This window comes from Ovis canadensis, chromosome 24 (assembly GCF_042477335.2).
Source record: "Ovis canadensis isolate MfBH-ARS-UI-01 breed Bighorn chromosome 24, ARS-UI_OviCan_v2, whole genome shotgun sequence".
NCBI lineage: Eukaryota > Metazoa > Chordata > Mammalia > Artiodactyla > Bovidae > Ovis > Ovis canadensis.
Window position 1 is genome coordinate 18093135 of NC_091268.1, and position 26569 is coordinate 18119703.

The window sequence follows — 26569 nt, forward strand, 5'->3', positions numbered from 1 at the left end:
ACCTGGGTCTCCTCTGTGAGCTCCCTACCCGCCGACTTGAGGAAGTGGAACGTTAGCTTGACCACGGAGGGAGGGGCGTAATGTTTCAAGGAAGAAGGAGAGCAAGAAGATGAGGAGAATCGGCTCTGAAATGTGGGTTCGGCAGGCATTGTCCCATGGGTCCTAAACTTCGGTCGAGCCGGGGTGAGGTCTCTGAGTGGCCAGGAGTATGGGTTCTAGTCTTGACCTGTGTCTTGGGTGGACTGCGAGGCGGTGGAATGTAAATAGGGTATCATCTGCGTGGGCAGAGTTCAGGTCGGCATAGGCGGGATTGCTGATATGTCCAAAGTATTCTAGGGGCATTGTGCCCGGGGAATGCAGCCCAACCGTCCCAGATTGAGCTCAGAGCCACAACGGGCCTCAAGCGGCAGTAGAGCCATCCGATTGCTTCAGTGGACATTGTAGGCCACCTAATAACTTCACAGTCGATCTGCCCCATTACCGCATATATCCTCTTTACTGGCACTGGGTGCCGTAGTGTAGGGGTGTGGTATTAGAAATTTGAGCTCCTTCCGCAGCTCTGCACTAATTGCTTGTGACCTTTTGGCCTGTATATCAATACAGCTTTGCCTTCCCCAGGTGAAAAAATATCAGATCTCAGAATATCTCTCTTCAGAGGGCAGTTTCAAAGAAGTTTTCAGTTTACAAATGTGTTTGCAAAAACACGGATGATATTATCTTCATAGAAAATTCTGAGTACGTCTCAATATATTTTCTTGGGAGAATGCACCTACCTCTTCTGTTCACATTCCAGTCTCTAGATCTTAGTCAAGAGGTCACATAACCACACCTAGCTCAAAGGAGGCAAGTAAGCTAGTAGTACACAGAGCAGCCCACACCCAGCTAAAAAGCACAAGTGCTATTTCAGTGACAGAAGGAGGAAGCAGATATTGGAGACAGCTGGCAGTAAGTGCCATGGAGATATGTTGAAAATGGAAAAAGATGAATGGAAATGGATGGGAAGACATGAAGAATTACAGTAGAGAAAAATTGGAAATGACCTATTTTCTAAGTATTTTTCCTCTTTTGCAGGAGGAAACATTGCAGCCAATTAAGATGCTATATAGAAGTTTTTGATAACATGGGGAAATGTTTCCAATGTAAGTTTAAAAATGTGATACCAAGTTGTACATAAAATGGCAACATAATTAAAAATGTATTGAGGGACTTCCCTGGTGGTCCAGTGGTTAAGACTCCACACTCCCAAAGCCAGGGCCCCAGGTTAATTTTTTTTTTTTTTTTTAAAGACTGTTTCCCTTCCTCTTATAACCTGCTTACCAAGTTTCTGGTTATCGATTTAGTTTCCCAGGAACACTAAGAGAAGAGGTGTCTGGAGCAGGAATAGGAGCAGTCCAGTGACTCTTAACTATCAGAAAGTAAGCCAGAATTTGGTTTAAACCTCACTCTTCTGTGATTCTGGTGGGTAAGCCCACTCTCAGGGTACACTGACAGAAAAATGGAGAATCAGATCCTCCCAATATACTGTCCTGACCCTCTTAGTCCAGGCTAAGTGACTCTGTCTCAATTTTAATTGCAGAAATCAGTATCATCCTTTGTCATCCAACTATACACTTGCATCATTTTCCAGCCAAAGGAATTTTTTTTTGGAAGCAACTTACTTGATTCCTGGTTGAACTATCTTTGATCCATGCAAATTTTCCCCTTTCACTTATTTTCCAATACAAATGTGATAAAGTCTTTGCTTCTTTAGACTTACGTGTATCCAGAGAGTTGTGGGGGCTTCTTTGTTGCTCTTTTGTTGTGGTGGTGATAGTTGTTTTTTGGCCATGCCGCCCAGCTTGTGGAATCCTAGTTCCCAGACCAAGGACTGAACCCAGAGAAATCACCAAGTCCCAGTCACTAGATCACCAGAAATTCCCTAGGGAGATTGTTTGCCCATGTAAATCTATTTTATGGATTTTTCTCTTTTCATTGTGGTTTATTACAGAATATTGAATATATTCCCCAGTCGTATACAGTAGGACCTTATTGTTTATTTACTTTATATATAGTAGTTTGTATTTGCTAATCCCGGACTCTTAAATTATTCCTCCACCACTCCCTTTCTCCTTTGGTAATATATGCCCAAGACTAGGATTGCTGGGTCATATGACAACTCTATTTTTAGTTTTCTAAGGAGCCTCCATATTGTTCTCCATAGTGGCTGCATAATTTACATTCCTATCAACATTGTAGGAGGTTCTGCTTTTCTACACACCCTCTCCAATTTGTTATTTGGCTGCTTGAGGTGAACAGCCGGCTCACTTGAGAAGACCCTGGTGCTTGGAAAGATTGAAGGCAAAAGGAGAAGGGGGAAGCAGAGGATGATGTGGTTAGATAGCATCACTGGCTCAGTGGACATGAATCTGAGCAAATTCCGGGGTGAAGGACAGGGAAGCCTGGTGTGCTGCAGTCCAAAGAGTTGGACATGACTTAGTGACTGAACAATGACAATTAACAAGACTTCAAATTGTGTAGTTGATTTACAATGTTGTGTTAATTTCAGGTATACATCACAGTGATTGAGTTATACATACACTGAATCTTTTTCAGGTTCTTTACCCATATAGGTTATTACAAAATACTGAGTATAGAGTTTCCTGTGCTATACAGTAGGTCCTTGTTGGTCTGTCGATGGACATTTAGGTTGCTTCCATGTCTTGGCTATTGTAAACAGTGCTGCAGTGAACATTAAGCTGCACGTATCTTTTCTTTTTTAATTATTAGAGTATGGTTGCTTTATAATGTTGTTAGTTTCTACTGCACAGCAAAGTGAATCAGCTTTACATATATACATATATCCCCTCTTTTTTTGGCTTTCTTTTCCATTTAGGTCACCCACAGAGCACTGAGTAGAATTCCCTGAGCTATACAGTGTTCTCATTAGTTACTTATTTTATACACAGTATCAATAGTGTATATATGGGCAATCCCAATCTCCCAGTTCATCCCACCTCCCATCCCCCTTGGTGTCCATACATTTATTTTCTACATCTATGCCTCTATTTCTGCTTTGCAAATAAGATCATCAGTACCATTTTTCTAGATTCTATATACATGCATTAATATATGCTATTTGTTTGTCTCTTTCTGACTTACTTCACTCTGTATGACAATCTCTAGGTCCAGTCACATCTCTACAGATGACCCAATTTCATTCCTTTTTATGGCTGGATAATACTCCAATGTATATATGGTACACATCTTCTTTATCCATTCCTCTGGTTTTTAAATTTTTAAATTTTTATTTACTTTTGGTTGTGCTGGGTCTTCATTGCCCACGCACAGGCTTTCTCTGGTTGCAGTGATCAGGGTCTCCTCTTCGTCACAGAGCATGGGATTCTCATTGCAGTGGCTTCTCTTGTTGCAGAGCACAGCCTCCAGTTGCATGGGCTTCAGTAGTTGCAGCACACAGGCACACGAGTTGCAGCTCGCAGGCTCAGTAGTTGTGGCACATGGGCTTAGTTGCTCCATGGAATGTGGCATCTTCCCGGACCAGGGATCAAACCCATGTCCCCTGCATTGGCAGGCCAGTTCTTAACCAGTGGACAACTAGGGAAGTTCTATCCATTCCTTTGTTGATGACCATTTAGGTTGCTTTCATGTCCTGGCAATTGTAAATAGTGCTGCAATGAACATTTGGGTGCATGTATCTTGTCGAAGTATGGTTTTCTCTAGATATATGCCTAGAAATGCAATTATTTGGCTTTTTATTTGTAGATTTTTTAATGAGGGTCATTCTGACCTGTGTGAGATTGTACCTCGTAGGTTTGATTTGCATTTCTCTAATAATTAGCAGAGCTGAGCATCTTTTCATGTGCCTATTGGCTATCTGTATGTCTTCTTTGGAGAAATGTCTGTTTAGATCTCCTCCCCATTTGATTGGGTTGTTTTTGTTGTTGTTGAGTTGTATGAGCTGCTTGTATATTAAAAAAAAATTATTTAGGCTGTGCTGGGACTTAGTTGTGGCTTGAGTTGTATGAGCTGTTTGTATGTTTAAATTTTTTTTTTTTTTTAATTTAGGCTGTGCTTGGACTTAGTTGTGGCATGAGGGGTCTTCAGTTGTGGCATGCCAGATCTAGTTCCCTGACCAGGGATGGAACCTGTGCCCCCTGCATTGGGAACATGGAGTCTTAGTCACTGGACCACCAGGGAAGTCCCTGTTTGTAAATTTTTTGAAATTAAGCCCTTGTCAGTCACATAATTTTAAAATATTTTCTCCTAGCTGTCTTTTCATTTTGTTTATGGTTTCCTTTGCTGTGCAAAAACATGTAAGCTTGATTAGGTCCCATTTGTTTTTTATTTTTGCTTCTATTTCTATTGCCTCGGGAGACTGACCTAAGAAAATATTGCTACGATGTATGTCAGGGAATGTTTTGCCTATGATCTCGTCTAGGAGTTTTGTGTCTTATATTTAAGTCTTTAAGCCATTTTGAGTTTATCTTTGTGTATGGTGTAAAGGTGTGTTCTAACTTCATTGATATACATGCCGCTGTCCAACTTTCCCAACACCACTTGCTGAAGAGACTGTTTTTTCTCCGTTGTATATTCTTGCCCCTATGTTGAAGATTAATTGACCATAGTTATGTAGTTTATTTCTGAGCTTTCTGTTCTGTTCCGTTGATCCATATGTCTGTTTTTGTGCAAATACTACACTGTTTTGATTACTGTTGCTGGGAGGATTATGCCTCCAGCTTTGTTCTTTTCCCCTAGGGTTGCTTTGGTAATTTGGGGTATTTTATGGTTCCATATAAATTTTAGGATTACTTTTTCTAATTTTGTGAAAGATATCACAATTAAATAACAAGGATTGCATTAAATCCATAGATTGCTTTGAGTAGCCCAAGCATTTTAACATTAATTCTTCTAATCCAAGAGCATGGAATCTCTTTTCCATTTATTTGAATAGTCTTCAATTTCCTTTATCATTATTTTATAGTTCTCAACATCTAAGCCTTTTACCTCCTTAGTCAGACTTATTCCTAAATATTTTTTTGGGGGGGGGGCAGTTTCAAAAGGGATTTTTTTATTTTGCTCTCCCTTTCATTGTTAGTGTGAAGAAATGCAGTGGATTTCTGTTTGATCCATGCAAATGTTAATAAACCCATCAGAACCATGAGTCAGAACAATCCATTTCACCTCAAGCCAGTCTCCTGGAGCCTTTCTCCTCTCCTGGGAGTGCTCCAAGGATAGTCCCGTGTCCTCTCAGGCAAAGCAGATGCTGGTCAACAAGCTGTGTGTAGAACTTGCCATGAAGTGGCTTCTTCATGCTCTGTTTCTGGGATCCTGAAAAAATGTTTTTGAGGTCTACCTGGAAAGTCTGGTTTTGGAAACCCAGTTGTTTTCCTGGGTGTCAGGAAGGTTGTGATCCAAGAGAATGCATCATAGTTTGTTTATTCATTTATTTATTTTGGTTTGCGCATGGGCATTGAGCAGGGACTTCTCTAGTTGGGGTGCGAAGGAGCTTCTCTTGCTGTGGAGCTTGGGCTCTAGAGTGTGTGGACTCAGTAGTTGCAGCTCTCGGGCTTAGTTACCCCATAGCATGTGGATCGGTTCCCCGATCAGGGATTGAAGCCTCATCCCCTGCATTGGAAGGCAGATTCTTCTCTTTTTTTTTTTTTTTTTTGCCTTTATTTTCGAAGGCAGAGTCTTAACCACTGGACCACTAGGGAAGTCCCAGTGCATCATGGCTTTAAATGAATCTGGAACTGAAAAGCACGTTTTGTTTTTAAATTTACATTCAGTAACTAAATTGAAGGAGGGAATGATCATCTTAAAGCCAGTGATCTCTTAGATCACTTGGAAGAAATATCTCAAAACACACTAGTAACAGAGAAAAAGAAACCAGGAAGGCAGAGACTTAAGAGGACCAATCCATATTGAGCTCAGTGCCAATCAGATTTCCCTGAGCCAGTTCCTGTGGTCAGGAGATGCCCCTTCCTGCCTGTGGTCTCTAAGGTCTGAGCCTGCATTTTAAGTACACCCAGGTGATGCTAATACTGCTGGACCACAAGACAGCACTTTGAGTAGCAAGAACTTTGGCAGGGTTTGCCTCCTGTGTAACTGAAAGGGCTTACTACTGTCTCCACATTCTGTTGATATGAACTGATGGAAGGCAAGAGAAAGGATGAGGAAAATAAACAACTTTCCTTTTTAAAAAAAAATATTTATTTATAGCTGTGCTGTGTCTTCGTTGCTGCACACAGGCTCTCTCTAGTTGTGGCGAATGGGGCTTCTCTCCAGGTGTGGTGCCGTGGCTTCTCTCGTGGGGAGGACAGGCTCGAGGGTGCTCAGGCTTCAGTAGTTGTAGCACGTGGCCTTAGTTACCCTGCGGTATGTGGGATCTTCCCTGAGCAGGGATCAAACTTATGTCCCCTGCATTGGCAGGCAGATTCTTAACCACTGGACCACCAAGAAAGTCCTAAACGGGCAATTTTCCTTTTTTAAAATCTCATCTTTTTAATTTAAAAATTTCAAACCTCTGAATATTTGAAAGAATAATGCAGTAAACACCTATGTACTTTTCACCTAGCATCACCAGTTATTAATATTTAAACAATTTCCTCTTAAGGACATGCTTGAGAACCTAAGTTGCTCACATCACTTCCACTGTTGTTCACTGGTAAAAACTTTGGCATATGGTTTCATCTTGCTGCAAAGGAGGCTAAGAAGTACAAGCTTAACTTGTTAGCTCTTTGCCTGCTAAAGGGGGTACTGTTCTACTACTACATGAGGATGTGATTAATCAGTTGTTTTTAAAAAAGAAAGGAGAGGACGGACTTCCCTGGCAATGCAGTAGTTAAACTTTGCCTTCCAAGGCAGAAGGTAAGGGTTTAGCCCCTGGTTGAGGAGCTAAGATCCCATATGCTTCCCAGCCAAAAACCCAAATCATAAAATAAAATAAAAAGCAATATTGTAACAAGTTCAATAAAGACTTTTAAAAAATGGTCTACATTAGGGAAAAAAAAAAAAGAGGAGGAAGACAGTGGATACTAGGGGACAATTACTCTGACACACTGACTTGCTGGATCTTGTAACCAGTACTCACTTCAAAGTGAATTTTGGAAAGACTGCAGCTATATTTGCAGCCCATCTCTAGAAAATGTGTAGGACTTCAAGTATGCATTTTATACCCTCCTCACTGTTGATTATTCTATCCTAAAAGGTTTTTTTTTACAAGTTTGATTATATTAAAGTTTATAGTTATTTTAAACTTATTAAAGTTTTTTTAACAAGTTTGATTATAAGTTAATAGACACACTAAAGTTTTTTTTTACAAGTTTGATTATAAGTTAATAACGACACACTAAATATATAGAATGCTTGAAATGCCCTGAATGGACCAAAACACATTAACCACAGCATTTTTGCTTACAACAGCATGTTTGCTGTACTTAAAACTGTAACTCTACAGAGTTGTAAATTGTATTATATTTTCATTTTGTCCATAATTTTTCAGCTTTTAAAATAGGAACTTAGAGAAACTGTTACTAAAAGAAAATATAAATATTATATAAGCTGCTTTACACAAATCAAGGTTCCACCAGCCACTAACATCTTATTGTGTAGACAATAGACCTTCTGGGTTGTTACATATCCCCTTGTTACACTACTCTTGATCTGTTTACTTACCTTTCAGACTTCTAATCTCTTTAGGTACCTTTTCATTGTCAAAAAGTTAAAGAATATGCATTTAACGTTTATAAGATAGTGTGATTTTAGACTGTTTTAATCTGTCATAATGTCTGTATGGGTGTGAATTAGGTCCTTTGAGGGTTGATCATTTTAGCCTTCTTACTCCATCCTTTGGCCATATTACCAGTGAAAGGTATTTGAAGGCAAAGGATAAATATATCCTTTAAAGTTAACATCAGATTTTGCTCAACACAAGTCCCTTAGTAACAAAGTTTGAGTTAGGTTTTGTGATGTAGACCAGGGGTCCCCAGTCCGCAGGATCTAATGCTGGATGATGTGAGGTAGAGCTGATGTAATAATAATAGCAATAAAGTGTATAAAAAATATGCTTGAGTCACCCCAAAACCACCCCATCCCTGGTGCGTGGAACAACTGTCTAACATAAAAACCAGTTCCTGGTGCCAAATGGGGTGGGGACAGCTGAGTAGAGCCTCCTCCAACTTGAGGGCAACTGACACTCCTCCCCCTGCCCCCCTCTCCCACTATACACGGGAGAAACTGGACTCTGGCTGCCGCGGACGTCCGGCGCTGAGCCAGGTGGTGCTGCCCTCCAGCCGCCGTTGGCCACCGGATCACGCTTCCCTAGCTGGAAGCCCCGTCAGACGCTGCGGATGGAAAAGCTCCAGCCCCAAACCAAACGAGAGGACCGCTGGCCAGGAAGTGGACGGCTGCGAGCCTCAGCGCTCAGCCCAAGAACCCGAGCCCGCCGGCTACCAACCGGACCGCGCCCCCGGCGTCCACGCCCGCCGGGTTCGAGCCGCGAGGGTCGGCCCGACCCGTCCAGCCCCTCAGCCGGCTCTCAGAGCCATGCGAGCCTCTAGCAGACGCGCCCCCTAGAGGTGCCTCCGCTGCTCCACCGCTGACATCCCAGCTTCTCCAGTGTCCACTCTCTCCGATGTCCGGCTTCGCGCGAGGCCCGCCCGCTCTTAAGATGGCGGCGTCGGCGTCGCGAGGTGCCGCCCCACGTGGACGCCGCTGGCCAATGGGCTTCCGCTTGTGCCGCCGGCCCGGCACGGGAGGCGGAAGTGCCTCGGGCCGCTGCCTCCGTCCCGGCTGCGGCCCCTGCCGGTTACATAACTGGTTGCGGGCGCCGCGCGGCTCCACTTCCTGGCTCCCTGCGAACCAAGGATGCACTGAGCCCTAGAACGGCGTCCGCTGCCGCCGGCTCCCGCCCAAGGTGAGGCATCCCAGGGCTCGGGCCTGCGGCGGAGCGCCTGGGCTGGTCAAGGGAGGCAGGGGAGCAGTTCCGGCCCGGGGCGGCAGCGCCGTCTCGGGGTTCTGCCGGGGTGCAGGGGGCCCGAGGCGGCCCTGGCGGTGCGTGGGACGTCCCGTCGGTTCGAGGTAGGCCGGGGAGCGGCCCCCGCCAGCCAGCGCCCAGACATCTCCGCGGAGTTTCTGGGCGATCACAGAGCTCGCGTTTCCCGGGGCGAGGAGGGGGCCGAGGCCCCAGTCTCGGGGCGCCCCAGGGGCGCGATCCCGATCCTTTTGCTTGGGCTGCCTTCGTGCCAGGCCTCGGGACGAGCTGGCGGGGAGATTTGGAAGCAGAGGGCAGCCTGCCCCTTGCTGCCCGCCGGGCCTCGCGGGAGGTGCCGGGCCCGTCCTTTTCACAGTCCAGCGATTTGCCGCCTCGCCGGGCCTCACCGCTGATTTGGTACTTGTTGCATGGGTTGTAGTTACTTGGCGACTTTTTTGCCCTCCCGTGAACTCTGGAAACTCTGGAACTCTTTCTCAGTCGTCTCCACTTCTTACTCCTTAAGCTGTATATGTTGGTTAAGACAGCTCAATTCCTTACGTTTTGGGGTAGTTTAAAGGTTGGCCGTGCAGACCCTTGCACCACCTCTGACCTCTGCCCGGTTGATTGGGCGCTTCCCACGTAACAGAGGGACTCTGTAGCCTCTGTGGTTTGCTCCCCTGGGAAGGTTTTCAGGGAGGCTAAGCGCCTTCCCTGGACCACTAACAGCAGTTATCTGTGTGTTCAGGAAATGATGGACCTCGGGGTCTGGGGATGAGAGGAGGAGTCACTCCGCCATAAACGTGGCTATTGGCTGCTTTCTTGGTCAGTTTTCACTCTGCCCAGTCCTTAAGCCATACCATTTTGTTAGTTTCTCTTGAAGGAAAAGGATAACAGCCCTACAGCCCTTTGGTACCTGGACTGGTTGTAATCAGAGAGTCAGAACTGAAGAGAACTTTGCTGGGTGCAGATATTTTACTGGAGCACAGAAAGCAGAAAATTTAATGTTAACGCTTAACTGCCTGAACCGGGAAAGTCAGTATGACTGCAGGTCAGTGGTAGAAATACCACATTCTGTGAAGCACTTTGTATGTACAGATAAGTGTTAGAAGTCCTTTGGCCAACAGTACTGGCTTGTGAGGCAGGGAGAAAGGGTAGTCTTGGACAGCACTGAATTAAAAGCAGCTGGAGCAAAACAAATCCTCTCTTCTTGCAAAAATCCCTGAATTGCTTTAAGCTCAGTTTGAGAAGAAAGGATTCAAGGCCAGAAGAAACTCAAGGGTGGCTGAAATAGAAGTCCCTGTCATTTAACAAGTGGTCATGGCTGAGCATGACATAGGTCTTCATCTCCTCTGTTGCGCACTTTGGCCCTTTGGGTTTCCCTGGTGGCTTAGACGGTAAAGTATCTGTCTACAATGTGGGGGACCTGGATTCATTCCGTGGGTCGGGAAGTTCCCTGGAGAAAGAAATGGCAACCCACTCCAGTACTCTTGCCTAGAAAATCCCACGGACGGAGGAGCCTGGTGTCCATGGGGTCACAAACAGTCGGACACGACTGAGTGACTTCACTTTCACTTCACTTGGCCCTTTGAGAAGCAGTGTGCCTGGGCTCCTCCTTTGGGCCACAGTTTGCTGAAGTTCCATCTCACTGTATTTCCAGAAGAGCTGGATTTCTATGAAGATGGTTAAAACCTGTAAGTAACAGAGTCAGTGCATGGTGTGATGTTCACAGGCCAAAATAAAAAATACACACACTATTTTAAAAGGTCTCTGTGTCTGTCTTACCTTTAGCCTCTCCCCGCTGTCACTTACAGTGACTTTATCACCGTGTTTATTTTAACCGCACCCACTCTCAGGCTTCAGATGTGACCTGTTGATGTTGTTTGGCAACTTGGCCTCTGCCTGTGTTGGAAGAAAATTCCTGGATGTTAGGAGATTTGAGAAATGAAGACACTAGAACTAAGAAGGGTGGGGCCATCATTGCTCACCTGGTGCTCTGCCCCACAGACTGTCCCAGCCTCAGTGGACTGGCTCGTAGCAGTTTGTCTTCTAGCAGCTGAGATATGTTTAGACCAGGTGGGCCCAGAATCCTTACCTGGCAGCAGCCACAGGTATTGAGTATTGGCAGTGCAGATCTCTGCCAAAATGCCTCGAGTTCTCTGCTCGCTGCTGATGGCTCTCCTACCTGAACAGAAAGCTGGCTGCTTGTCAGCTGCCAGGCCTTTTAAATGGAGGTTCCTCCCCCTCCACGTCTTCGCCTCCACCACCTCCTCCCCTGACTTCTTTTTCTGGAAGAAACCCATGGAGTCCTCCTAGCTCTCCCACCTCAGTTCCTCGTTTGCCGAAATGAAGATTAGGATCTAGATCGTGCATCCTGCTTCCGTCCACGTGCAGCGCTTTCGAGTAAAATACTGATCTGCAAAGTGATGCTAGAACTCCTGGGTCTCTTTCTGGCCAAGTTCTAAGGTTGAATTTCATTCAACAAATGTTTCTAAGTGTCTTTGATAATTCTGGGATCAGACCTCCTTCCCGAAATATGATGATTTTAGCGTGACTTCTGATCAAGGCTGGCTGGCGGGCCAGGTCAGGGTTCCCTGAAGCCTGGTGCTGATTAAAGAGAGGCTAAAGAGAGACCTGTGTGTTTAAAAACCCAGTAAGCACATGCATAGTAGGGTTGACACTGCTCTGAACCTGAAATGTTTGCTCGGTGCCTCTGGTTGATGGGAGGACATCTGAACAGGGAGCCAGGGCTTTCTGCACGTAGTGGTTTGGGGTCTGTGTCACAGTTGAACCAGTGGTCCATTGAGTGCCGCTCTGCAGAGGCTGGCCAACATGTGACGGTCACCTCGAGGCGCCCACAGCAGAGTCTGGATGGTCAGGGTGTCACCTCACATGAGGGCCCGTCAGTCCCTAGTCCCGTCCTGAGGGCCTCTCATACTCCCCATCTCCTCACCTGAGGCTGACTTCCTGCTCAGGCAGGGCCAATACTTGGAATACTGATGATGAGAGGCACCTATGAGTGTGACCACATAGAGACCTTAAAATGCCTCTTCCAGTGAATAGACTCTCTTAGTGTCAGTGTTTAAGGTCTATACCCGTGAAATAACTCAGCTCTTGCGCACTGATGCCAGACATAAACATTCTAATAATATTCACAGTTGTAGGGACTTTACTAACGGTCCAGGGGTTAAGACTCCAAGCTTCCAATGCAGGGGGCGTGGGTTCGATCCCTGGTCAGGGAACTAAGATCCCATATGCCATATTGCCAAATTAAAAAAGATTTGCATTTGTAAAGAAGTAAAGAGGAACTGATTGGGGAAAAGGACTTAGAACAAATGTTTGTCCACTTGCTTCCACAGGAAGACCAGAGAAAACAGACCATATTGAAAAAAGAAATTCTTCCAGTTCTATTTCTTGTTGTTATTAAACAGTAAATTGTGTTCCTCTATTTCCTGCATTCTTGAAATAGGACAGCAAAGTATTTGGGCAGAAAAGTAGTGAAATTTGAGCCCATCTTAAAAATAACTGAAAAGAAAGCAATTTCTTTTTCTAAAATAGTCTCTGGGTAGTTGTCCCTTAGCTGCTGAAAGGATTTTTATCTGGACAGTGTTACTACAACAGTGTTTCCATAGTTCAGGTAGCACTGAGTTGTTTGCTCCTAACAACTTGTTTCTTTTTAGATGCTTCCTTGTGACCCTAGTTGTAAACTATTCAGAAGGTCTTGCTGGCCAGATATTTGCTGCTCTTTCTACTCTTAGCTTCAAATTACAGTATTGTTTCTCTTCTGGCCTCCTGTGTTTAACTTCTTTGTGGAAATATTCAGAAACATACAGAAAAGTACTCTGCTTGACATTTGGTCATGCTGTTGTGTACCAGTGAAACTTCCACCTCAGAAGCCCCCTTGGGCCCCGTACCCACTAAGCCCTCTCCTATTTTAAAAAGTTTGCTTTCTAGTAGGAAACTCAAGAATCTATTAACCTTCATTTTACTGAGGATGAAGTGAGGAGTGGGCTTCTGAGTTTTTGCTTCATGTTGTGTGTTGATTCTTATTTTACCATGAACAAAGTTTTAAACAGCATTTAACATGGGGGATGTTCTTTTTTAAACCTTTTTCGGTTTTTTTAGATGGTTGTCCTGAAGCCTTTAAATATTTTTTAAGTTGATTTTTATATGGCCACTGAATTTTCTTTGTAATAATTGCACAGGAACTCTTTAAAATATTTTTCTTACCAACAACTGCCTCCTCTTTGCTTCATTACAGGTATGGGTCTGTGTTTATAATGTTTATTTCTGGCATCAGTGCATAAATGCCGTGCTATTCCAAGGGTATGGGGCTTAAACATTGGCACTGAGAGTCTATTTTGGGGCAAAATGGATAACCATTCTACTTATAATTTGAAGAGACATTATAAAATTCCCAAGTTGTTACAATTAAAAACAGATTATTGTAATATAAAAAATGTGTTCTGAATTTTCACATATCACCTGGAAGTCCTTTTTTTTTTTTTTCTGATAATAAAAACAAGCTCATTGTTTAGGGGGAAAAAAACTCATATGAGGCAGAAGTGAGTGATGTAAAACAGACGTCTGCCTTAATTCCACAGGCAAATGCTGAGAGGAGGTTGAATTTCTTTTTAAAAATAATTTTTGTTATGAAAGTTAACCACATGGTCTAGTATTAATTTATACCTAATTTGACCCACTTTCACATTTAATATCTGTTGGATTTTGAAGGATCTTAAATACAGACCCAGGGACGCAGAGATTAAAAAGTCAAATGTAAAACAACAAAGCCCAGCAGAGTCAGGTGGAAAAAGCACAAGTGCTGGAAAGGGCTGGTGGGGAGCTGATTTGCTGAAGGGGCAGCGGTGAGAGGCAGGCAGGGTTTCTGAACCCGAGACTGCCATGGCTGTGCTTTTCCCTTTCAAACTGAGCTGCCAGCAGCGTCCATTTCAGCCCCAGACCCGGGCAATGCTGAGGGGGCCTGTCTCTGGAAGAACTCATTCTCCTTCTCATCCTCGAGAATCTGGTGACGACCCAAGTTTCAAGTGCGGATCCCGCACGTTCACTAGTCCCTGGAAGAGAACTTGGCACCTGGCAGTCACGGCCACCGTTTGCAGAGGGCTTATTTCTATTCGCCTGGCAGGTGCTCTGCACGTGTCCTGTGAGGACTTCAGTCCCCGCTTCACAGCCCTGCCAGGACCCAGGGCCCGCACGTGGCAGGGGGAGCCAGACAGTGCGTGTGCACCGGACGTGTGTGGCCTTGAAGCCTTTCCCTTGGACTCCGCTGCTGTAAGAAATACTGTGAGCGAGTGATCCCTCTTGGTTTTGGCAGGGAGGGCATGAGCTGACGCACGTGGGACGGTTCAGGACTCTGTTTCTCCTCCTGGAACTCCTGATTCAAGGAGGCGGATCAAATAGTCAAGGAAAACACCTTGAGTGATGCTTGGGGATCTCCTGCCTTCTCCTGAGGCAGGAGGGGAGCATCCCCTCTGACAGGTGTGTTAACCCCTCCCTGCCCAGCCTGCTGGATGGCATTCTTTGTGTTCACTGATGTGCTGTTTGCCTCGGAATTCCTCAAGCAAAGGAAGTGTTTCTGAGAGTATTTAGGTAAAAGAGCAAGAAAACACACACCTTCCCCACCCGCTCCAGCCCCGCCAGTGATCAGAGATCACACTTTGCTCTTTACTACAACCACAGTGTCTAGTGCAGGGCCTGGGTTTTCAGTACAACTTTGATAAAAAAATGAATGGATTCTCTTTGCGATGGGGGCAGTGGTCATAAAACCTCTGGCCCAGAGGGAAGCACGGGCTGACCCTGGGACTGCTCTGGAACACTGGTTGTTGTCTTGTTTTTTAAGTCGAGAGATGGTTCACGTGCTGCCCAGCTGGCGGATCTGAAGTGTGCAGGTGAACATGGTTGACGACCCTGATGGACATGGGAACATTGTCACCTGCCCCGCGAGTCAACCTATGCCCCCCCATCAAGGTCCTCTGTCCCCCACCGCATTCTCATTGCCCTTACCGTCAATTTCTTTAGCCAGTTTTAGAATATCACACAAATGGCATCCCCCACTGTTAACAGTTCGCGGGTGAAGTGATGTGTCTTAAATTGTGTGTGAGGGGCCTGTGGGCTCCCCTTGGGGCGTCATGTGGCGGGCTGTAAGAGGGAGGTGCTTTGAACCCACTGTGCTGGGTGTTTGTGTCTTGTCTCCCGTAAATTATTCATATTTCTCCTCCCACTCTCAGGCTTTGAAAGGCTCCCAGGCTGCTGTAGAGACAGCTCCCACCGCCCCCGCCCCCAGATGGCTGCTCACTTGAACAAATGAGCTGAGCTGAGCGTTCACGGTTTCCCTCACTCCCTGCTCTGAGCCCTTCAGCCCATTTTACTGATGAGCAGGGTGGTGCCGTGTGTCCATCACTGGCTTATTTTTGCTTTTTTGCGCCATCCATCCTGAAGGCAAGAGCTTGGAATCTGTTGGGTTTGTCGAGCCAATAAGCCTGGTGCCTGCAGAATTTCACATTGGAGGGCCCTGGTGGTCTTTAACTCTGTACCATGGACGAGTATGCACTGATCTTTGCCGTGCTTTGTTTGAGAAGGGGCCCAGAGTACAGGGACAGGCCAGGGTGGTGCTCTGCCCCATGGGCGTTGTGATGGTGCCAGGAAACCCCTCCCAAAACTAGAGCAGTCCCATCCCGAGTCCCCAGGTCCTGAATCCCCAGCACTTGGCAGCTGGGGGGTAGGGTGGAAGATACGCCTGAGATGTTGGAGTTAACTCTGTCTTCTGGTTGGGCACGCGCAGTCCCTTGGGAAGTGGGGTCTGGGAGCGCATGCCCAGGTGATCAGGCATCATCCCCAGCCACCGCATGGCGTCAACACAGGGACCCGAGAGGTCATTTCAGCTCAGAAGGAAGATGACTCTTGCAGACAGCCCATGGGGACGAGGTTTAGGGAAGGAGAAAGGACAGATGGAGAGGTAAGAGGGCTGGTCCTTCATCGTGTTGGAGAATCCAATTTCTGTCCCTTCTAGAAATGTTCCTCTCGCCCACCCCCGAAGGCCAAGGGCAGGAGGCAGACCTGGCAAGCCCGGGAGAACTCTTGCTGCAGGCCTGAACTGTGTCTTCTGCGCAGCGTGTCCCTGCTATTGTAGGATCTGTGTGTCTGTGTCTTCGTAGGGAAATGCACGGAAAGGTGGCCTGTGTACCTGTGCCTCCAGCCCCCTGGGGCTCGGGACAAAGGGCTGACTCGGGGGCTTTGCTCTGGTTCACCTGCCGCCTCTGTCCTCCAGTGAGTCTTCTGAGTCCTTGTCCCTTAAGCCCGTAGGGCAGCACATAGCAGCAGGAGGTCAGTGCTTGGCTGAAGGTTCCAGGTGGACAAGGGGGGTCCCCACAGGTGTCAGATGTCAGTCTCCCGGCCTCTCCCCCAGTGGTGGACCAGCACTGCCCACCGTACCCCTTCCATCTTGACCACCCCCAACCCCCTGAACATCCCTTTCTCTCTGGCACGTGGGTGCTGGATTCTCCTTCCTCCACTCCGGTCGGTTGGGCTTGGGCAGATCAGGCACGATAATATACTACATTTCCCCTTAGTGAGATGTGACATGTCTCTATTTTTAAATCGAGGCATCTAAAGAACGGCCTTTGAAAACATCCAAGTACTTTTAATAGGGATGTGAGAATCCACAAATAGCTGTGTGTCTTTGAGGCCAGTGTTCTTCGTGAACACTGAACAGGGGAATCCTGCCCCTTTGGTCAAGAGCATTGTCACAAGGACACTAGGGTGAAAACGTGTAAATCCCAGGACGGGCACGTTGCTCACTTATTGTCAGTCTCTCCCTTTGCTGTCGCTCCTCAACCTTTAAAATGTTTTTAAACCAACTTTATTGACGTTTAATATACATACAACAGAATATACCCAATGAGCTCAATATACGTGTATATACGTTTGTGTACGTAACCACTACCGTCAACGTGCAAAACATTTCCGTCCTCTCAGGAAGTGCCCACTCCAGCCTCTTTGTAGTCAGCCCCCTGGTGCAGGTACCACAGGTCAAAGCCTTGCTTCCTGGTGCTCCTTGTGGCACCAGCTCCCCAGGTACCCAGCATCTGCCTGCGGCCGTGCTCTGCAACTGAGATTGTTGGTCGCTAGCACTTGTCCTGCCAACTCTGGGGAGAGACTGCGGAGGGTGAGCCCACGCCTCCTGTCCTGCAGCTCCTCCTGCAGAGCTCAGAGGACCCCAGCTCTTGGTCGAGAGCCTGGTGGGCACAGCCAGTGAGACACCTGGAGCTCTGTCAAGGGTGATGCGGGCAGGCAGTCTTGTCACCCCATTTCTCAGGCTGGCCTGTGCTCATCAAACCCCAGACCAGCCTCCTGGAGCCGGTCTTCAGGGAAGAGGAGGGTGTGGCGCTTCCAGCAGCAGGAGGGCTCTGGCCTTGGGCACCCTTTGGCCTCTGGCATTGCTTGGGCCCTCATGGTGTCCCCTGCACAGAACTGTCATTTCCCCTGCCCCAACTGCAACTTTTGTTAAGGAAAATTTCAAATGCATAGAAAAATGGAATGTGTAAACAGTCAGTTCTTGTTTTATATAAACCTGCCACTTTAGATGCAACCGCTAACAGCATTTTGTCACATTTGCTTCCTAAGCAGTTGAAAAGATTTTGAGTTATTTAGTTTTAAACCCGATGATGCCTCGCTCTCAGGTATTTCAGCAGAGCATCTCGAAGACGGTCTACAGGAGCACTCCACCTTCCACATCTGAGACAGTAACAGGTTCATGATCATTTCATAATAAATTCATCTTCTGGCGTCTAGCCCATATTTAAGTTTCTCCCAAATGTTGTTTGACTTTTTGTGTTTTCCAGAAGGAGTTTGCACATCATGTTTGGTTGTAGGTCTCCCTGTCTCTTTCATTCTACTTCTGTTTTTTTTAATGACATTGAGTGTTTGAAGAGAGCAGGCAGCTGTCATGTAGAATGCCACCCATTCTGTGTGTGTCAGAGGTCATGGTGCCCATGTACCGGGTGGCCTGGAGGCTTGATCTGCTTCAGACCCAGCACTTTAGGCGGGGGCCCTAAGGGCTTTGTGTATTTTACTAGAGGCACTGGCAAGCTGGCCTCCATCCCTGGGGGTCCTGTGGCTGCAGGATCTCAGGGGACGCAGGGTTCGGCTTTTCCTTGGCGATTGCTTTGTCCTGGGCATGTAGGTGCTTCGTCAGAGCCCACGCTTGACCCTCCTGTCTGGGTTGAGCGTAGCTTCCTGATTTCGTCGTTGCAACTCGTGGCCCTTGACTTGAACTTTGGCATCTCTCGAAGTCTTTCTCTGTACATGAATCTTAAATCTCCTGGATGAGGGAGGAGAAACAGCCCACCCCATAAGTGCCACTCTGAATCCAGCAGGTCCCTGGGGCCCCCATGCCCAGGCCTGGGGCCATTGAGCTCTGGGTCATAGGATACCACTGACCCAGGCAGAGAGGCGGGGCCGTGTGCCCTCCCAGTGGAGGAACAGCGGGTGAGGGGAAGCGGGGTGGGTGTGGGCACTCAGTGTGCAGCTCAGTGGGGCTGAGGCAGGAGAGAACAGAGGCCAGCTGCCCTCCACGGGGCTCAGGAGCGTCCCCGGTGAGCAGGGAGGGGGCCTCTGGGTATCCCTATCCGCCCAGGCCTTCTCTGCAGGGTGGGGTGTCTGTGATGCCTGGTGCAGGAACACTCAGGAAGGGAGAGGCCTCCACCCGTGGGGCCGCTGTGAGCCTTCCCATCCCGCCAGCCTTGCAGATTGCCTGAGGAGGAGGTTCCGCGGGGTGCGCCGCCCTCCTGACGCCCCTCCCCCACAGGTGTGAATGACAGAGGCGGTGCCGTCCAGCGCGCTCAGCGAGGTCAGCCTGCGCCTCCTCTGCCACGATGACATAGACACCGTGAAGCACCTGTGCGGCGACTGGTTCCCCATCGAGTAAGTCCAGCGGGTCTGCAGGTGGGGATTGGAGTGGGGATTGGGGTGGGGGTGGCAGGGGTCCTGTGGACAGAGTGCTGAAGCTGGGGGGCTCGCTATGTTGGTGCCTTGGTGACCGAGAGCCCCCTCACCCGTCGGGGCCCCAGGCCCTGCTCCCTGGCGCCCCTGGTCTCTCTGGCCCTCACCGTGTTCTTATACAGAGATCGGGAAGGGCCTTGCTGAGAATCTTCAGTTACAAGACAGCTTCATGCAGTGCTGCTTATGACATTCAGAAAACCGAGAAGCAACCTAAGTGTCCTAACAGAAAGGAATTGGTTCCCTACATCAGGGGATGTACACGCAGAAGTACAATATTATCCAGCCAGGGGCAAAGAAACCTGTCCTCGAGGTTTATATGTTTGTGTGTGTATGTGTGAGATAGTAGGTGAAAAAAGCAGACCAGAAGCCAGAATATACCACAATCCCTCTTTTATTTGAAAGCATGTACAAGATAAAAGCTTAGGAGGAGATGTGCCATGTAGCAAATTACCAAAAGGTAATTCTTTGGCTGGGTGATTAGCAACTACAAGTTTTGTCTGGTTTTGCTTGTCTCTGTTTCCTGCATTTATAGTGAGGAAAAATAGTACAAACTCTTAAAAATTGAAAATAAACACGATCCTGCCAGCATCACATCTCCATGAGTCTCAGCCTCAGACCTGTTGAAGCCGGTTGCCCACCCCTTATTTCCCTGATGGGAGTGTGCTGTGGGCTAGCAGTGGCTTCATAGAAAGTGACCATCAGCCCAACAGTCCCACCACTGGACAGGAATCCAGCAAGTCTGTGGAGTAGACCCTGCTGAGGGTGACCTGGGGCAGTTGGAGCCTCACCGGCCGGAGTCTCTGGGCTTCTGAGGAGCCCGGCCTTCCTGCCTCCTTGGAGATGGCTGGGCTGGAGGCCTCAGGTTCTAAAGACGGTGGACAGAACTGTAGTCCCCTCGGGCCGTGTGATGGCTCACTCCTGGCCACTGTGCCAGCTTGACACTGCTGGTCAGAAGGTGGGACTGACAGGGACCAGGAGAGGAGGCAGGGTGATGCTCAGCTTCTGTGGAACTTTCTGACGGGGGGAGGGGGCAGTGGCCTCTACAGAGCAGACCCGAGCAGAGCACCTCCCTGGGTCTCCAGGGGGGGTCCGAGACCCTCTTCTGCTCTTGGTCCCAAGAAACGAATCCCGGGCTAACCTAGCCCATTAGGAAACCACCCCTCACTCCCACCTGTCTGAGTCTCCTGGCTTGCAGCTGACTCTGCCTTTTCAGCACTGCCTCGCTGCTCTGTTCCCTGCTGCCCTTGGGGCTCTTGCTGAGCAGCCCCAGCAGCTCTGGACACACCTTACCCTCGTGTGCCCAAAATTCAAAGGCCACTCAGCAGTGAACGGTCCCATCTGGACAGATAACGGCTATCAGAAGTTGCACCTCTGAGGGTGATGCACTTTGGTGGAGACTGGGTGGTGGGCAGACCCTGAGTGGTGGACGGAGCAGCCAAGGGTCCCCCGTGGTTCCACTCTCTGAAGCACAGCGGTGATTGGACCTGACCTTCGGCTGGTCCACCTGCGTTTGTCTCCTCCTCAGGTACCCAGACTCATGGTATCGTGATATCACCTCCAACAAGAAGTTCTTTTCCCTTGCCGCAACCTACAGGGGTGACATCGTGGGGATGATTGTAGCTGAAATTAAGAATCGGACCAAGATACACAAGGAGGTGAGTGTCTGCAGTGATGGCTTAGGGGCTGACACCTCTGGACGCTGCCTGTTCTGGGCCCCATCCTCGGGAGCCTAGATAGCGTGTGAGAGTCCTAAGTGGTTGGTTTCATTCTGTGTGTTTGTGACACAGTCACACATGCAATAAGTTGCACAACCTGACCGTGGGCTTCACAGAGACCACTGTGAAGTAGGGAGGAGGGTGATCAGTACCCGGGCTTCCTGTGGCTTCGAGTCACAAGAGCCGGAAGGAGGCTTCCTCCCTGAGGCCGGAGGCGTGTCCGCCTGCATCCAGGTTAACTGTGGGGCGGAGGCTGGGGTGAGAATGGGCCTGGCCGCCCCTGATCCAGCACCTGGAGCCACTTAGTAAGCACGGGATGGGACACAGGCCGAGTCACAAGTGTCCTTTCCAGTGAAGGAGTGAAAACCACACACACAGCAGAGCCTTCCGGTTCTTCGTGAGGCAGAAGAACATGAGAACCTGGTCCTGGTCAGAGGCGTGACTCTCAGTCCGGTGGTCCATCTTTGGAACCAAGAGGCCACGTGGGCTGTCATGTCTCTCGGCCGTCCCCGCCTGCCTCCCCCTGTACTCCAGGACCCCGTGGGACTGTGTGGGGTCCTTCAGTTACAGCGCCCGCGCCTCATGGGGCCGCCTTGTCTCTTGGCACGTGGACTGACACGGACCGAGGGCCCCCTGAGCAGCGCTTCTTCCCGCCGTGACAGCTCTGGTCCGGCTTTGCTAACCCTCCCACGTGGTCTGCCACCCGCCCCAAGAGAAGCAGCTCTGCACGTGCTCTGTTAGCAGCGGTTTCTCACGGAAGGGCCCACAGCCTCTCGCCTCCATGGGGGTGGGGTGGCTCTCCATTGTCCCCTGTCCTGGGGTCTCCTGCCCTGGTGTTCCCCCGGGTGTGTGTCCCGGAAGTCGGCCTGGGAGCTGTGCGTGTCCTGCAGCGGGACCGGGGCCTCCACTGCTGACCCGCCCGTCTCTGACTTTCTCTCTAGGACGGAGATATTCTGGCCTCCAGCTTCTCCGTGGACACACAGGTCGCGTACATCCTCAGCCTGGGAGTGGTGAAGGAGTTCAGGAAGCATGGGATAGGTAAGGGGAGGCCTGTGAGCCCTGCCGGCTCACCCCTGCTCCCTGCCGACTCTCTCATAAGACCTGTTCGGTCTCTCTCTTGCTCTATCCCTTGGCCTTCTGTCAGGCCCAGACTCGTACCCTTCCTTCATTCCCTGCCCCTGACAAGTCTGCCGGCCCCACCTCTCTCAGCCTTCAGCCTGTCTTCTTTTCCCGTTTCGCCGGGTCTTTCTGCTGTGGCCTCCTTCCCAGATCCGGTGAGATCAGATGAATAACCCCTCCCGGGCATCCTCATTAGACAGTGGGCCCCTCTTACCGTGCCCTCTCACCACACCCCCAGCTCACGTCCGGCCCCAGGGTTTTCTTGACTAAGAGTAGAAGTGTAATTGAAGGAACAGTCCCAACCATGGTTTATCGGATGCCTGGCACCCTTGAGGGCCCTGCCGCCAGCACAGCTCCAAACTCCTGTCCCATGCTGCCAGTGAGCGTCAGGGTCTTCCCTCGTAACCCAGGCCCATCCATTCCATGCTTTCCTGGGCTAAGAGGGCAGTGAGTTTCGCTGTAGGCCCAGCCCTTGGGAGGGACCATGGCCGGCTCACATCCTTGTCCGGGACATTCGAGCCTCACCCGACAAGCCCCACCAGGGGGTCAGATGTTAGGGACTCTGGCGATGGGTGGTTCTGGAAGGTCAGCCTTTGCCTCATGCTCCCTTCCCCCGACCACCCCTTTCCTCTCACCCCTCAGGGTCCCTGTTACTTGAGAGTCTAAAGGATCACATATCAACCACTGCCCAGGACCACTGCAAAGCCATCTACTTGCACGTCCTCACCACCAACAGCACAGCCATAAGCTTCTACGAGAACAGAGACTTCAAGCAGCATCACTATCTCCCTTACTACTACTCCATCCGCGGGGTCCTCAAAGATGGCTTTACCTATGTCCTCTACATCAACGGCGGCCACCCGCCCTGGACCATCCTATATCCTTTCTCTTGTGGGGTGAGGGGTGGTGGCTTCCTAGTGGGGTTTGTGTGCCAACTGAAGCCACGGTCACCTTCACGTGGCATCCCTGGGGCCAAGTTCATGGGACCCAAGTGTTGTGGGCAACTCTGACCAGCACCTCTTGACAGGATATAATGGTCTGGGTGTGGATGCTGGGAAAGTAGGTGCTTCCTGGACGTCAGCCTGGCCCAAGATCCATCCGTCCAGTATCTCCTGAGAGCCACCTGTTTGAGGTCGAGGGGGATACAGCAGTGACTAAGGCAGACAGAAACCCCCGCTCTAGTGCTGACAGGGGAGAAAGCAAGCACGGGAGGCGAAAAGAGTTGTTTGTTGATTTTGAACTCTGGATTCAAACCTTCCTTATCGGGTGCGTGACCCAGCTGGGTTTCCCTGCCCTCCACCCTCCTCTTCAACCTTCCTCTTCAAGGGCCAATTCTCTCTGGCCCTTGACAGATTCGATGGAGGCCAGGAGACTTCCTAGCAGTCACAGGGAGCGGCCCCCAAAATAATGTGTGTATGTGAGAGACGGAAGTGAAACGAATGAGTCCAGGCTTTATCCATCTCATAGGGAGATAAACGGGAAAGACAGGGGTGACCCAAAAGCCTGCAGGCCTGGCTCACGTGAAGCGGGGAGCTCTCTGTAGGCATCCACGGGGTCAGGACTGCAGACCCCTCCTCGTCACAGGGACAGGGCCCTGCTTAGGGGCAGCAGGAGCTCTTGCTCCACCAGACCCCGCCCACGGCACCCAGTCACGTCCAGCCTCAGTCGGGTCTGGGTGTGTGGGGCTGCACTCAGAAGGTCCTGTGTTTGCACAGCAGAGCCCCCTCCATCTGGTGGGGCTCCCAGCCCTGCAGAGGCCGTGCAGGCTTATGGCCACCTACAGCAGCGGTGTGTTGTGTGCAGGCAGCCCCTGCGGGTCACCGTGCTGACCGAGTGGCCCAGGGCGTTGGGGCAGGCGAGGTGGAATCTTCCTTAACGGAGCCGCACGGACTACATCCAGCACCTGGGCTCCGCGCTAGCGAACCTGAGCCCCTGCTCCATCCCACACAGGATCTACCGCCAGGCCCAGAGCCTGCTCTGCAGCTTCCTGCCATGGTCGAGCATCTCCGCCAAGGGTGGCATCGAGTACAGCCGGACCATGTGACGCCAGCCAGGCAGCCTCCGCCGGGCCCCACCCCCCAGCATCTGGCGGACGCCGCCTTCCTGGCCATCTGACTGTGGCTGTCCTCTGCAGAGGAACTGGCGGCCACCTGCCGGGCCCGTCGGCCCGCTCCAGCTGCAGGCCGGTGCTACGTGGGTTCGGGAGCAGAGCAACGTGGGGCATGCCCTGTCTCCCCAGGTACCCCAAGCAGGGGGTGCAGGAAGCGGAGCAAAACCTAGGGGGTGATGGTCAGGGAAATGATGGGGGGGGGGGTCCCACGCCGTCAGCAGTGAGGACAGGCAGCCCCAGGTGGGCATCTGCCACACAGGTCATGGGTGACAGAGCCCAGGGCCAGGGGGATCCCTGACCGCTTCTCGGAAACTTGTGGAGGAAAAGCAGAGTCCTTAAGCCCTGGCCAGAGCGTTGTCTTTTCACGTCCTAAACTTCTTTTTTAAAAAAACATACTTACACAGTTCAAAAGTTGAAAAGTTACCAAAAGATCGAGTTTCTTTCCCCTGGGCCCCAGGTGCTCAGCTTCTTCCCAGGGCCGTGGTGCCACCGTGTCCCCGGCCGTGCTTCCCTGGGTGTACACGTGACCTTGACAGCGCCGGTGGCACCCGCGCACTCTCTGAGCTCTGGCTGAGTGCCCAGCCCGGACACGGCCACTTCTGAGAACCATGGGAACACCAGGGTGCACTCGTGCGTGGACACGACCTGGAGCAGGTTGTGATGGGGGCCGAGCCCACACAGAAGGGCTCCGCGGCCTCCTGGGCTGGCACCCCTGTTGGTGCCATGGTTTGTGCTGGGGCCGAGGGGAGCTGGTGGTCCCTGGAAGGGACTCTGGGCCTGGAGGAGTGCCAGTGCCTGGCTTGGAGCTCCTAGGCCAGTTCCCCGGGGTAGGGGCAGAGCATTTCTGCCCTGGCCTTCACCCTGCTCCCTTCTTGTCTACCCCACAGGCTCTCCCAGGCCTCCTACCTGCTCTGAAAACCTTCAGTTCCGCTGAGCCCCGGCCCGGCCCTGCGTGTGCACACCGGCCTCACGGGCGGCTCTGGTGGCAGCATTCACTGTGGTCTGTTTTTTCCGCTGCCCCGGGGCGCAAGGCCTTGGGAAGGGGCTTCTTCTCTGTGCCCCTCACCGGCCTCCCCCACTACTCAGCCCGTTCCTTCCAGCTCCTTCCTCCAAAGCCAGAACTAACTTCTCGGAGGGAGGAACCCAAGTGTTACAGACACACTTGACCCTAAAGACACAGGAGCCTGAGAACAACAAGGGGTCGAATAGCAGGAACACCAGCCCCTTGTCCAGAACCAGCCCCCAGAGGCCCGGGGGCTGGGAGCAATCTGATCCCTTCACCTGGGGCTGGGGCTCCTGGGGGACAGCCAGGGAGGCCCCTCACCCACAGCCTGAGCTCCGACTCTCAGGCTCTGCTCCCCACATGGGCTTCAGGATAACAGGCTGGATGCTCACACCCCTGCCTGGAGGATGAGTCCTCCCATGGGCTGGCTCCATTCTGTCCCGGGTGACCGGAGCTGCCCGGCCGACGGTGGACGTGCCATTCACCTGAGCTGCCGTGGGGAGCCAGGCTGAGGATGTGTGCTGACAAGGATCTCCAGGGTCCTCGCCCCCCAGGCCCCCGGCCCTGTGAGCTGCAGCTCCGAGACCTGGCTGGATACAAAAGGGACGGGACGACGCTGCACACCGCGTTGACCAAGTGAGACCCGGCCTTTGAGGCTGGGGGCAGTCACGTGCCTTGTGATCCCTCCGCCTCTGAGGCAGAATCTCTGGGAGGAGTGTGCACGGATCCCCCAGAGCTACTCGCTGCCCACCCTGCCTTCTGGAACAGATGGGGTGGTGCAGAGTTGTACATGGCCCAAGAGCTGGAGAGGGAACACGGCAGGTGGGGCTATGTGACCGCGTCCTTCCCTCCCTTGGAACTTCCAAGCCTGGGGGCTCCTGGGATGAAGGGCATCTGGGCAGAAGGGCCTTGGCCTCCCCTCCTCTGAGCTGACATAAGCTTCACGCTGAGGCCCAGCTAGGTGTCCTCCCTAATCTGAATCAACGATGACCATGTGATTTCCCCCCCCCCCCCCCCCCCCGGCTCTTGGGGTAAGGGAAGAGTCTTCCAGAAGGTTCCACCTTGGACATTGGTAATGAGCTCAGAGGCCTTGCCCTGCCCCTCCATCCCCGCCCCCTAATCATTGCAGTGTCCAGCCCAGTGTTGAACAGATTGTAGTGTTTTTTCTCATTACAAACAAATAAATAGACTTCAGTTGGTCACATTCGGTCTTTGACAGCTCTTTGCACTCCTGGCCCTGCTCCTTGGGCCCACCCTGAGGCTGAGGGCGGCCCAGGAGCTGCCTGTCCCCTGGCAAGTCCCGAGGCCAGCTTCCAGCTCAATGGGCAATTGTTTTTTTACAATTTTAGTTGTAACTTCCCCTGCTAAGGAATGTAGCCTTGGAAGAGGCTTTAGAACTGATGGCAAGGCAGTGGTCAGGCGGGGGCTCTGCCTCTGGCCTCCCTGGGGACAGGGGTCATGCTTGTCCCTCCATCAGACAAATGAGGAAAACTGGTTGAGGGGCTGGGAGTTGCCCAGGAGCCACACAGCTGTGAGCAGTGGGCCTGAGAGCCCAGCCTGTGGAGGTCGGGCCCCTCCACAGCCTGGGTGCATTGGTCCCCAAGAGCTGGTCCTCCTCCAGATGGCCCTCCTGTGGG

At 50.6% G+C, this 26569-nt stretch overlaps 1 protein-coding gene across 9 annotated transcripts; it reads left to right on the forward strand.

The window, feature by feature from the left end:
- NAA60 (N-alpha-acetyltransferase 60, NatF catalytic subunit) lies at window positions 1–26136 on the forward strand. 9 transcript variants are annotated; one of them, XM_069570613.1, is made up of 8 exons: window positions 1–132; window positions 1072–1139; window positions 18792–18907; window positions 20511–20640; window positions 21642–21738; window positions 22462–22696; window positions 23707–24058; window positions 24817–26136. In XM_069570613.1, the coding sequence occupies exons 3-7, from the start codon at window positions 18798–18800 to the stop codon at window positions 23861–23863; spliced, it is 729 nt and encodes a 242-aa protein (XP_069426714.1). In that variant the 5' UTR covers window positions 1–132; window positions 1072–1139; window positions 18792–18797; the 3' UTR covers window positions 23864–24058; window positions 24817–26136. The 9 variants fall into 9 exon arrangements, with proteins under 9 accessions (XP_069426714.1, XP_069426719.1, XP_069426717.1 ...); XM_069570618.1 differs by having other exon boundaries at window positions 22–132; window positions 23707–24102; XM_069570616.1 differs by having other exon boundaries at window positions 64–183.
- The last annotated feature ends 433 nt before the right edge of the window (window positions 26137–26569 follow it).